At 37.4% G+C, this 13,407-nt stretch overlaps 1 protein-coding gene across 1 annotated transcript; it reads right to left on the reverse strand.

The window, feature by feature from the left end:
• Window positions 1-699: 699 nt before the first annotated feature.
• LOC138705036 (uncharacterized) lies at window positions 700-9,793 on the reverse strand. Its single transcript, XM_069833594.1, has 17 exons — window positions 9,683-9,793; window positions 5,832-5,877; window positions 5,523-5,719; window positions 4,578-4,835; window positions 4,286-4,409; window positions 4,000-4,184; window positions 3,657-3,911; window positions 3,432-3,555; window positions 3,149-3,333; window positions 2,806-3,060; window positions 2,581-2,704; window positions 2,297-2,481; window positions 1,954-2,208; window positions 1,729-1,852; window positions 1,445-1,629; window positions 1,102-1,356; window positions 700-985 (listed from the first exon to the last, which is right to left on the reverse strand). The coding sequence occupies exons 2-17, from the start codon at window positions 5,875-5,877 to the stop codon at window positions 863-865; spliced, it is 2,880 nt and encodes a 959-aa protein (XP_069689695.1). The 5' UTR covers window positions 9,683-9,793; the 3' UTR covers window positions 700-862.
• Between the last annotated feature and the right edge of the window lie 3,614 nt (window positions 9,794-13,407).

Below are 13,407 nucleotides of genomic sequence, written 5' to 3' on the forward strand. Positions count from 1 at the left end.
ATAGTGTACTGGGCAGAGTATTGAATTTATAGTATCGGTTAGGTCTTATTCAGAGTTGCCATAGAGTCGATACAGAAGTGCGACCAACGATTGAATTATAAGTCAGCCGGAAATACATACTCTAGGCTTTACCAAGTGAATACGACAGTAAACTTTTATATAAGTAGCCGGCTTGGTAATATTCCTGACATCCTACACCACAACCGTACCTCGGCTACCCTGAGTGAATCTCACGCAACACCGAGACGCACCCACCCTCAGGTCTACGTGCTTACACTCTCTCCACTAAGCCATACCGGATTCCAAGTCCGATGCGGGATTGAATCCTCCCAGTTTACGTTCCACCTCCCCTTAATTTCCCTTTTGTGGCCAAACCTAATGAACTGTGTCACATATGTGTGTCCGTGACACTGAGAATTGGAATTGGAATCCGGTGTGGCTTAGTGGATAGAACGTTAGCACATAGAGCTGATAACCGGGCTCGAATCCTGGTGACGGAGGGAATTTTTATCCGCTACACCGATCTTTCATCATATGATAACGCAGAATTTCTGCACGGATATATCATATTATGTATTTACGTACATCGCAATAATATGATATGTATATATAATCACTTAAGTGATTTAGGACGGCGCTTATTCCGTCGGATTCTGGCTATTTACGCACTCGTTAATTGCAAAGAGTTAAAAACAACAATTTAATGCATCAGAGTATTACGTTTATTTTAGATGTCATCACACACATAATCATACAGCAAAGCATATGACATTTGCAGATGGATCAGCTATAGAACTGAATAGTCAAAACATAGCAATTCGTCACGATTTTTCTACAAAATATGTGAAGTTTTGAGTTAGTATCAGGGCAGGCCGAACAAGCTGCGGATCAACTCGATGAAGTGGTCCACATCAACTCCCTTGTCACGAAGATTCTGTAGTAGATCCTGGTACTCTGGCATGGCATTTAGAGTTGAAATTATGCTCTGGAATAAGAAGGAATTAGTTATTTCAAATATAGACTCAAAATACAGTCCTAGCCATAGGCACAATTAGTGTATGAAATGATTCGGTATTTTAGTCAAGAATTAAGAAGACGCACCTGGAATTCCGGAGATCGTATAGCATCGTAAAGGGCCTTGAAGTCTGGGCTAGTCTCCAGTTTCTCCTGGAAGAGAGCCTTCAACTCGTCAACTGGAAGAATGGCGATGACATCATCAATCAGTCCATTGATTCCTACACCTCTGCGAGCGTGTCTTCGAGATGGTGGGACAAATGGTGGCAAGCCAATGATGCTGTGAATCTCGTTGAGAAAGTCCGCAACATCGAGACCATGCTCCTTGAGGAAATTGTAGAACTGCAACAGAACAGCAATTCAACGTTAGTCGACTGAACAAGATAGATTATCAAACACATTAGTAGAAAAAGTATAAATATGTACTCACGTTAGCAAATTCGGGGAGTCCTTCAATGGTAGTGATAATTTTGTGGAAGTCGTCAGACTGGAGGTATGCCACTAGCTCTTGCACTTCGGCGTCGTTGGCGAGGTAGTCCATGGCGATGGCGAGGATCTGATCGGTGGGAATGAGTGCCAGAAAGTCGTTCAGATCATCTTGCAGGTTGCGTGCCGCTGTTGAATAGATAAAAATATATGATTTTTGGTATATACATATAAAATCAGCATTCCTTTCATAGCCTGACCTACATAATTCTACAATCAATAAGTTACCTCGAGTGAGGCCGAAGAGTGCCCTGATCAGCTCGATGTAGTGATCAACATCAACTCCTTTGTCACGAAGATTCTGTAGTAGTTCCTGGTATTCTGGCATGGCATTTAGAGTTGAGATAATGCTCTAAAACAAAAAAGAATTTAATATTTAATGCTTAAAGACAATATTCAAGCTGCTGAATTTATAACAATCCGGAAGAATAGCTAGAAACATAAAAGAGGTACCTGGAACTCAGGGGAACGTATAGCATCATAAAGGGCCTTGAAGTCGGGGCTTGTCTCCAGTTTCTCGTCGAAGAGAGCCTTCAACTCGTCAACAGGAAGAATGGCGATGACATCATCAATCAGTCCATTGATTCCTACACCTCTGCGAGCGTGTCTTCGAGATGGTGGGACAAATGGTGGCAAGCCAATGATGCTGTGAATCTCGTTGAGAAAGTCCGCAACATCGAGACCATGCTCCTTGAGGAAATTGTAGAACTGCAACAGAACAGCAATTCAACGTTAGTCGACTGAACAAGATAGATTATCAAACACATTAGTAGAAAAAGTATAAATATGTACTCACGTTAGCAAATTCGGGGAGTCCTTCAATGGTAGTGATAATTTTGTGGAAGTCGTCAGACTGGAGGTATGCCACTAGCTCTTGCACTTCGGCGTCGTTGGCGAGGTAGTCCATGGCGATGGCGAGGATCTGATCGGTGGGAATGAGTGCCAGAAAGTCGTTCAGATCATCTTGCAGGTTGCGTGCCGCTGTTGAATAGATAAAAATATATGATTTTTGGTATATACATATAAAATCAGCATTCCTTTCATAGCCTGACCTACATAATTCTACAATCAATAAGTTACCTCGAGTGAGGCCGAAGAGTGCCCTGATCAGCTCGATGTAGTGATCAACATCAACTCCTTTGTCACGAAGATTCTGTAGTAGGTCCTGGTACTCTGGCATGGCATTTAGAGTTGAGATAATGCTCTAAAACACAAAAGAATTTAATATTTAATACTTAAAGACAATATTCAAGCTGCTGAATTTATATCAATCAGGAAGAATAGCTAGAAACATAAAAGAGGTACCTGGAACTCAGGGGAACGTATAGCATCATAAAGGGCCTTGAAGTCGGGGCTTGTCTCCAGTTTCTCGTCGAAGAGAGCCTTCAACTCGTCAACAGGAAGAATGGCGATGACATCATCAATCAGTCCATTGATTCCTACACCTCTGCGAGCGTGTCTTCGAGATGGTGGGACAAATGGTGGCAAGCCAATGATGCTGTGAATCTCGTTGAGAAAGTCCGCAACATCGAGACCATGCTCCTTGAGGAAATTGTAGAACTGCAACAGAACAGCAATTCAACGTTAGTCGACTGAACAAGATAGATTATCAAACACATTAGTAGAAAAAGTATAAATATGTACTCACGTTAGCAAATTCGGGGAGTCCTTCAATGGTAGTGATAATTTTGTGGAAGTCGTCAGACTGGAGGTATGCCACTAGCTCTTGCACTTCGGCGTCGTTGGCGAGGTAGTCCATGGCGATGGCGAGGATCTGATCGGTGGGAATGAGTGCCAGAAAGTCGTTCAGATCATCTTGCAGGTTGCGTGCCGCTGTTGAATAGATAAAAAATATGATTATTGGTATATACATATAAAATCAGCATTCCTTTCATAGCCTGACCTACATAATTCTACAATCAATAAGTTACCTCGAGTGAGGCCGAAGAGTGCCCTGATCAGCTCGATGTAGTGATCAACATCAACTCCTTTGTCACGAAGATTCTGTAGTAGTTCCTGGTACTCTGGCATTGCATTTAGAGTTGAGATAATGCTCTAAAACACAAAAGAATTTAATATTTAATACTTAAAGACAATATTCAAGCTGCTGAATTTATAACAATCCGGAAGAGAAGCTAGAAACATAAAAGAGGTACCTGGAACTCAGGGGAACGTATAGCATCATAAAGGGCCTTGAAGTCGGGGCTTGTCTCCAGTTTCTCGTCGAAGAGAGCCTTCAACTCGTCAACTGGAAGAATGGCGATGACATCATCAATCAGTCCATTGATTCCTACACCTCTGCGAGCGTGTCTTCGAGATGGTGGGACAAATGGTGGCAAGCCAATGATGCTGTGAATCTCGTTGAGGAAGTCCGCAACATCGAGACCATGCTCCTTGAGGAAATTGTAGAACTGCATCAGAACAGCAATTCGACATTAGTCCACTGAACAGGATAGATTATCAAACACATTAGTAGAAAAAGTATAAATATGTACTCACGTTAGCGAATTCGGGGAGTGCTTCAATGGTATTGATAATTTTGTGGAAGTCGTCAGACTGAAGGTATGCCACTAGCTCTTGCACTTCGGCATCGTTGGCGAGGTAGTCCATGGCGATGGCGAGGATCTGATCGGTGGGAATGAGTGCCAAAAAGTCGTTCAGGTCATCTTGCAGATTGCGTGCCGCTGTTGAGTAGGTATAAATATGTAATAATTGGAACATACTTATTAAAATCAGCATTCCTTTCATAGCCTGACCTACATAATTCTACAATCAATAAAGTTACCTCGAGTGAGGCCGAAGAGTGCCCTGATCAGCTCGATGTAGTGATCAACATCAACTCCTTTGTCTCGCAGTTTCTGCAGAAGGTCTTGGTACTCTGGCATGGCGTTCAGAGTCTGCACAATGCTCTGCATCAAGAAATATTACTTTAGTGTTATGGCACAATCATGGCAACATATTGGTAACTCTTCAGTTTACACAACTTAATACTTGAACAATTATCTTATTATTGATGTATTATAATTAATTTTGGCGACACATTTATTTATATTACGTTCACACTACACAAGTGTTACCTGGAATTCAGGAGACCGTACAGCATCGTAGAAGGCTTTGAAATCTGGACTAGTTTCCAGTTTCTCCTCGAAGAGAGCCTTCAGATCGTCAATAGGAAGGATTGCAATGATGTCGTCTATGAGACCATCGACACCAACACCTCTGCGAGCATGCTTGCGTTGGGATGGTGGGACGTAGGGATCCCAACCAAGTACTGAGTGGAGTTGGTTGATATAACCTACGGCATCAAGGCCGTGGTCTTCCAAGAATTGCACGAACTGCAATAAAATGTATAACTCTTACTTACTTTATGTAAGTTATATAAGGAGGAGGCTTCCACACTAAAACAATTTCATTGGCATTTACAGTAGGCATAAGTTACTCCAAAGTTTGAAACTAAATACATGTGGAATATGCTCACTTTCTCATATCCTGTCTGGAGCTACTTGAACAGGATGGTGTTATGCCTTAAAAAAACACTTAGAAATACATCAGACGGAAACTCTCTGTATTAACTTTGGAAACTAGAATAACAGTAATTTTCGCATATAAACTATTGACATGATGGATTACACTTTACTATATGTCAAATTCCTGCTGTGTATCTGCTATTGTTCGATCTAAATTGTATGCAATTGCTTATAGTGAATCTTATTTTGCTAGATGAGGGCGAGGATTCGCTATAGATTACCTTATATTTGTCTTAGGGTTGGAAAGAGCCTTGGAAAAACCCAATGACATAATTAGCCCAAGCAAGAGTTGAATTTATTTCTAAGCATATGTCCGGTTCAGCGAGTAAACTCTCTAACGCCTTAGCTACGCCGGTGACACTACGTCGTCAAAAACCGCTATGATAGATCTGTTGATGTATCTTATATTCCTACAGTAAAATTGTGGTTCTAGTACACTTTCATGTGAGAATATCAAATAGAATGAGGTATATATATATCCTATATTACACTTACATTCCCGAACTCCTGTAGTCCTTCAATTGTTAAAACAATCTTGTGGAATTCTTCTCCTTGCAAATAAGCCACAGCCTCTTGTACTTCAGCATCGTTAGCGAGATAGTCCATAACAATGGCGGTTATTTCGTCCACGGGCAGAAGGGCCAGGAAATCGTTGAGGTCATCCTGGAGGTTGCGGGTAGGAAGGGACTTGCCTGAAATATTTTTAAAGTACGGTAAATTATAATTATTCTCCCCTTAGAACCTACTCTGAAGTAAAGAGGTTTTGAGATCAGAGCTACATTTCCATTGGTGGATAAAACTTACCAAAAGCAACTCCCAACACTGCCAAAATCACAATCGGAAGCTTCATCTGAAAATGAATAAATGCCCCTCATTACTCGTCTTTGTTTTCCTTTACACTCAATGGTAGAGAAAAGGAAGTGTTCTCACGTTAAGTGGTGTATTAATTTCTTTATTAATCCCTTTATTGGTCTGATTTCCACTCTTCTTACGTGTTTGGTAAATATAGGAGGGAGTGTTAAAAAGTAACCTTAATAAATTTTTTTATTAATTTATTTTTAATAGGTTGTTTTACGACGCTTTATCAATATCTTAGGTTATTTAGCGTCTGAATGAGATGAAGGTGATAATGCCTGTGAAATGTGTCCGGTGTCCAACACCGAAAGTTACCCAGCATTTGCTCATATTGGATTGAAGGAAAACCTCGGATAAAACCTCAACCAGGTAGCTTGCCCCGACCGCGAATAATACCCGGGCCACCTGGTTTTGCGGCCAGACTCGCTGACCGTTACTACACAGGTGTGGACTTAATAATTGAATAATGTACAATAACACTACAAACACTTCATCAGTTTTCAACATAATATAACATTAACACTAGCATTGAACATATTAGGGAATATGTTGAAAACTGTTGAAGTAATGAAACAATGATTAATTAAGGTTACTTTTTGACTCTTCCTCGTACATATTTAATTAATTCGTATTTAGTCACCCTTGTAACTAAAATATACACAGTAAGATAATTAGATGTAGAGTAGATTAATGAATTGAGAAATCGTTGTATATTACTGTTTACCAGATCATAATAATCTGCGTATTCTCAACCAGTACCGTGTTTCATTCCATGAAGTTACAGAGAAAAATCACTTCTGTCATCTGTTATATTTCTAAGACTGGAAATTTTCAAGTTCTTCTATAGCGGATGTAATCGCCATGATATTTAGTAAGTTTATGAATTACACATCCAGCGAAATTTGAGAAATAATTTCCTACATAATTTAATATTGATGCAAAGTTCACAATTTCATTTCATCGTTGGTAGCAGATTTGATATTTTTCCAACGCCAGTTTTAAATGGTGTATAACTTCTCCATTTGATAGATGTATTAACTGGGAAGGTGCTTTATTCCCGATTCAATTTGTGAAATTATATTTGTAAGACCATAAAATAGGCACGTGAGAGAAATACTTCCCCTACATAAACGCTCAAAAGCACAGAATGAGAGCTCCATGCTTTCCTGATCTCAGCACTAGAATGACTTAGTGTGGTCGGCAATACTCTAAAACCGCTCTTCCCTCTGTAAGGTTCAGTAAGTCTACTCAATTTGATAAGAAGCTGAGTGAAGCTCAGTTACGAACTAGAATTCTTGGAAACAAGAAAATACCATCGACACTCGAGATTGAAACCAGAACCTTACGATCTGTAACCAGTTGCTCTGCTGAGTTATTCGGCCTCATAATATAAACAACATTAATATCTACATTTGTTTGCAGTTCAGAGACTGTATTTTTTAATATACATACATAATTTTATAAACTTTTATAATTTCGCATGGAATGTCTAATTATTCTGACAGAAAGCAAATATTTATTGACTGTAATGAAGACATTTATATTTAATACACGTTTAATATTTTCCGTTATTCCGCAGTATATAAAATTGAAAACTACAAAACTTATGTATGATAACAATATTGTTATTAAAAGTGAAATATTTTTCAGTTATTAATCAAGTGGTGTGGATTTTTCAGGTGTTTAATAACGGTGCGGTGTAGAATCTTTAATTTTCCTGGGATGTAGTGCAGTACTATGGAAGAAGCATTAATAATTGAGCCATGCTTCTTGTTTCAGCTGCGTATTTAAACGACATAAAAATTAATATCATATTCCGTTCCTTTAATCGATTAGCTCTGTGATCGCTGCCAAGCACAACATTTTGTTGTAGGGAGAGTAGCAGGGCATTTCTCTTGCTGCCATGATGACTTAGTTTATTTCCGGCAACCAACAGCGAATGAAACACAGAAACTGCAAATAATTTACAATGAACAACTTTATTTAGAACGTAGGGCTATATAAGATTCTACAACTTTGCTAAAACATTTGCCTTATTTTCCGTATCTCAGAAATAGATTCCTCACAGCACCCTATACTGCTGAACACACATAAATAGTTCTCCGATCTTCAGAAACTAATAATTCATTACGAGCTTTGGCCAATTATACGTCATTGATTCATCTTATAATTTACATGCCTAAGATGATGTCCAGCATTCACACGTGCCTAATACACTCCAAAGAAAATTATCAAATATTGTTGCTAACAATCTTTATGCTATTTCCTGGAATATCCAGCACAAATATTGCCAAACGAAGAAAACGTGTGGTTTATAGATTTCATTTTCGTTGATCATTTTGGGTTAGTTCAACGACGATAAAATAAAATTACTTCATAGGAAATTGCGGGTGTTTTCTTTTTTTGTCTCCGAAGATGGTGAACTACTAAAATGCTGTTATGTTGTGCATGGCAGACAAGGGAAACCAAATTAAGCCCTCACTGCGATCTGATGATTTATTCCCACCTCTTATTATGGCAGTTGTAACTCTCAATTGAGCCGTTGAGAGCAGACGTGGTGTCAGTCAAAAATGGATCATGAGAGTTAAAGTAAATATTCTGTAAAATACAGCGCAAAGTAGCAATTAATATCCCATTTATTTAAACTATTAGTAGTCAGTGGATAGCACGAAGGACATATTAATTGCTATTTTCCGCTGTATTTTACAGAACTTTTACTTTAAACCTCATCATCCAGTTTTGACTTACACCACTTCTGCTCTCAACGGCTCACTTATTGCAACACAGTGCCCATGTGCCCAGTGCCCAAGCTGACTAAAATGACTTTACTTCAGTTGGTATCATTTCCGATTGCTGTTCGTAACCATTATCACACATTCATTAGTGACACAATTTAATCCAGCAATATTTAGTAGACCAGTATTGCCCGGAGGAAGAGCAAATTTTACAATTTCGAAGGGAAAAACAAAAGGTATTACTTAGTGACAAAATAAGAGGTCAATAAGATCTTGTAGTCTCCCGATAAATTCACCAAGATCTTTTAGCAGAAAAAATAGTGATATGTCCTCAACATTTGAAGGCAATTCATTGAGATATTACGTTGTTTTGAATGTTACATCATCATTGTTATGAAGCAAAAAACTTTCAAAATATCTGCTATTCTTTCTAAAAATAAATCTTAAAATGTCTTATTTTAACTTCTAATGAACTTAGCTTGCAGCATTTGCTGCACAAGCCACCAGTTATTATATATTTCGAATCTGTTATGCGAAGTAGAAATAGTCCTGTACATTTTTTTAATTGTAATGTCTTAGTGCAAGAAAATCATAAATTTCAATTGCTGAAAATAAACACAAAGTAGTCAGCTGCTTTCTACGTACGTGAGATTTCTAATTCTCTTGAATATGGGAGCAAACTTGCAAGACGTATGTATTGAACTTAAAATGTATTTATTGTGATAATGTTCATGGTGAATATTATTACTATTTTGAAATTTAATACGAAAAAATTAACACTGTAGAGTTAATGGAACAACTTTCTTTTCTTAACATCTTATCTGGATTTAGTGTGCGCTTGTATAAACCTTTACAATGAAAATAAATTGTAACTTGTTACCGAGTATAGAAATAGAGCTAATTTGGTTTCTTATACAAAGTACGGTGAAAATATTAGAATGCAGGTATATCAAAATTAAATTTCGTGATGTTCAAGTTGTGTATAGAGCCATAAAATATTAGCTCCTGGCATACTGTTATCAAGCAAATGTTTTCACATATCTGAAAATTATAAATGTTTCTCACCTTGACTAATGTTCCTCTGATGCTCCTCTATGCAGGAATATCAGCTGATGTCTTAACGGAGCAAATCGGCTTTCTTATATACTCTACGATTTAGAGATTAGATAGGGTATATTATGTTTTTTAATTCGATAAATCAACCACTTATATTTCTTCTCAGCCTTACAAAGTCCAAGTATTCAGATAGTAAGCCTGCATCGGATTACATAATCCTCTACCAAGTTGTAATCACGCTTTTCGACGTAAATTATGACAAAAGCATTATTTGACACTTTAAAGAGGGTTATGCCCTTTTCTGTCATCACAATATTAGCAACCTGCGTTTGGTGAGTGTTCAGACCTCCAGGCTGTCACACAGGCAGCCCGGGTTCGAGTTCCAGTCAGATCTGAGATTTTTCAAGGTCGCTATTGAGGTTTTTCTCGGGTTTCAACCACTTTTCTCCATATTACCGACTTATACAGTAAGTCGAAATTGATCGCAGTGCTGGGCCATAGTGCCCCGTCCCGTAAATTCCATTTCATTTGATTCATCACAATATTTCGTGTAAGAAAATTTATTGCAGGATCGTTTTCTTGTTGTATTTACAACTATTGTTGTTAGGCCTTGAAATTTATAATTCCCACACAGAAACCTCCTACTAGGGAAATAATTTTCCACAACATAAAACTATATTGAAATAGGCCTATTACAGTGCACTTATTATTACTTAGTTACAATTACATACAGTTTTCCGAAAGCCTTGGAATAATATTGCTTTAAATTTCAATGCAAAATATATTGTATTTCCAATTTTTAAAATATGATCATGCAAAAAATGCTGTAGGGCCTAAAATACACGTTTATGAAGTACATTACAAAATCTGGGAAATTGAGAACCTCACTCTGTTCCTTTTTCAAATTTTTCCTCGATTTTATAAAGAAACTCTTCCCAACCTTGTATCGTATTGTACTATTATTCTTATCTTGCCTACACAACTATTGAAGCAGAGCTTAAATAGACTGAAAGCCAAAGACATAATGCCGCTTACGACCTGATGCTTTGGCTTTTAAAGACAGTTTGCAGATACTTGAAGACATCTGAATTTGTATCTACTGCTTCTACAAATTGCTTGATGAGGCCAACCTTAATGTGGAGCGAAGCCATCAGAATCTAACAACTCACTTTTGTGTTTCACACAATAAAACACAACCAGAGTTTCAAATCCATAGATCGTACATTTAATATATTAAAAAAAAAGTATAGATGAGAAGTTCACTTGTCAGACGAAACGTAAAACTGTAGCGGTAAATGATTTAACACCACATGTCGAGAAGGAAATAATATAAGATTTGGAAGGTTCACCTTTTTGTTTATTGTCAATAGACACTTCAAACCATATTGACAAAAATAGCTCCTGTTATTGTTAGATATTGCAAAATTCCAAATTTTGAAATCAAAAATGAATACTGGAATTTAGTAATATTCCTGGAGAAACTTCAGATATTCTGGTTGAACACTGTTGACAGACATGGTATTTCAGATGAAATAATAGGAATATCTGCTGACAACACAAACACCAATTTTGGTGGTTTATTGAGAAAAGGGAAAGACAATTAGTATTATAAATTACAAGAAAAGCTGGGTAGACAAATATATGGACTAGGTTGTGCAGCCCACATCGTCCACAATGCAACACACACTGCAGTAGATATTTTACCAGTTGATTTTCAAACTATTTTAGAAAAGATGTTCCAGTTTTTTTTTTTTTTTTTTTTTTTACTTGTTTGCTGTTCGATTTGAATATTTAAAATCAGTATGTGAATTTTGTGAGACAGAATATAAAAGTATACTCGGACATAGCAAAACCAGATGCCTTTCTTTGGAGTCTGCTTTGAATCGTTTGATAGAAATGTATAAACCTCTCAGATCTTACTTCTTAAGCCTGGATAAATCTCTAAGTATGCTGTATGATTTTTTTTAACAAAACAGAGAACTTTTCCTATCTCATTTTCTTACAAAGCCAGATTAGAATGTTTTCTGAAGTTAACTTGAAAATTGATGATACCTCTGCTGTTGAAGTTAAGAAGGAAATTGACGATATTTTGTTCAAGTTCAGGGCAAGATAAGAAGAGGGCATTATAAACAGTGAACTACTTGTTCAAGTGCACAGTCTACAAGAAGAAGGCCTCATAACAGAGAGCTTTTTCAAACATTAATGAATGGACACAACATACATTTAGTGTGTTTGTAAAAATGGAGGGATTTCATTAAAGTCTTTGTCATTTAGTTTGATTGCTGTCAAAGACTGTGAGGTCAAGAAAATCCTTCCAAAAGCTAACATATTTGAAAATGGTCTTTTCGATGATTTTAACCATGTTGAAATGTATGCAAATGAAGAGAAAATGAAGGAATCGAACACTTCTAACAAAAACATGATTATTAGTGGAATAAAATATTTTCTCATTTCAAGGAGGAAAATATTTCTTATAAAGATATCGAACTTCTTCTTAGCTTTTGTTTTACCTTGCCGGGCTCTAATGCTTCAATCGAGAGGGTTTTCTCACTGATACTTTAAACTTCTGAGAAGAATAGTCTCCAGGTGCTAACTGTGAAAGCAATTCTTACCCTGAAGAGACATAGAAGTGTTTCTTGTTCGGAATTCCATGAGTTGATCTCCAAAGATAATAAACTTCTTGAAGGGATTCATCATCGGAGAAGTACTGCAGCAACGGAAATGATAGAGAGCCAACGCAAAGCACCAGAAAGTAGCCAGTTGGAACTTGGTGAGTGTTGACATATTATCCTTTTTTCATTATTTTATATTATTAGGTCCACTGGTACTTCAATGCCTGCATATGTAGGCTTGTTTACCTACCAAAAATGTGCTCCCTGATTTTACTTAGCATAGTGTCGTAAAAATAATTTTTGTTCCATATTGCCACCATAAATTTTGAAAGTGTTCCGGTTTATTAGTTGGGATTTTTGGGATCCCTGTACATAACGTATGAAAAGTGGTCAATCAAGTAGAAATACCAAATTTACTCAGGTATTAGAATAGAATTCATGACAATTACTCGTCCTATCCTGTCAACTTTGAAGATAGCTGGAACCGAGGCCTATAATTCTATATAACATATTATGAATGTCAAGAATAATCGTGCTTCACGTCTATTGAGACTACACGTTTGTGGCACGACTGCCCACAACAAGTGTTATGAGAATGAAAATAAAAACTGTAGCCAGAATACAGCTGCTGATGAGTAATCCCTTCAAATTACACGGAACAAAAAAAGAATAAGTATAGTCTCAAATGATGATGGCTGCAAGGAAATTAATGACTGCGCGGAGAAAGACTACCGAGAAAATGTGTCGGGGAGCGTAAATGGAAAAGAGAGCATTTTGAATACACCTTGTATGCAAAAAGAAAGAGACTACGAAAATGTAGGAACATATACGTATAATAATCAATGACTGAAATAACAGTAGAAGAAGGTTCAAAAAAGAACAGTAAGAGTGTAGAATACAGAGAAGAATCGTAAAACATAAGAATCAAATAAGAACAAGAATGTAGGCAAATATCAGTAGGAAAGGCGAGACTGGAACATAAAATGCCGTCTTCTAGTGGACCGAAAACGTCAAACACCGACCCACATCTAAGAAGGAACAAACCTATTTCGGGGACAATAGGCAATGCGGAAGAGACTGTTCCGTGGAATCAGCTGATAGATCAAGATAGTGATGAGAAAT

Source organism: Periplaneta americana, chromosome 8 (genome assembly GCF_040183065.1).
Source record: "Periplaneta americana isolate PAMFEO1 chromosome 8, P.americana_PAMFEO1_priV1, whole genome shotgun sequence".
Taxonomy (NCBI): Eukaryota; Metazoa; Arthropoda; class Insecta; order Blattodea; family Blattidae; genus Periplaneta; species Periplaneta americana.

What these genes read in the sequence shown, in the direction of transcription:
- LOC138705036 (XM_069833594.1), bottom strand. Translation starts at nt 5,877, where the DNA reads ATGAAGCTTCCGATTGTGATTTTGGCAGTGTTGGGAGTTGCTTTTG. An exon ending in GACTACAGGAGTTCGGGAAT is followed by an intron (nt 4,836 to 5,522) that starts GTAAGTGTAATA and finishes ATTTTATTGCAG; the next exon opens with TTCGTGCAATTCTTGGAAGA. An exon ending in TACGTTCCCCTGAGTTCCAG is followed by an intron (nt 1,853 to 1,953) that starts GTACCTCTTTTA and finishes TTTTTGTTTTAG; the next exon opens with AGCATTATCTCAACTCTAAA.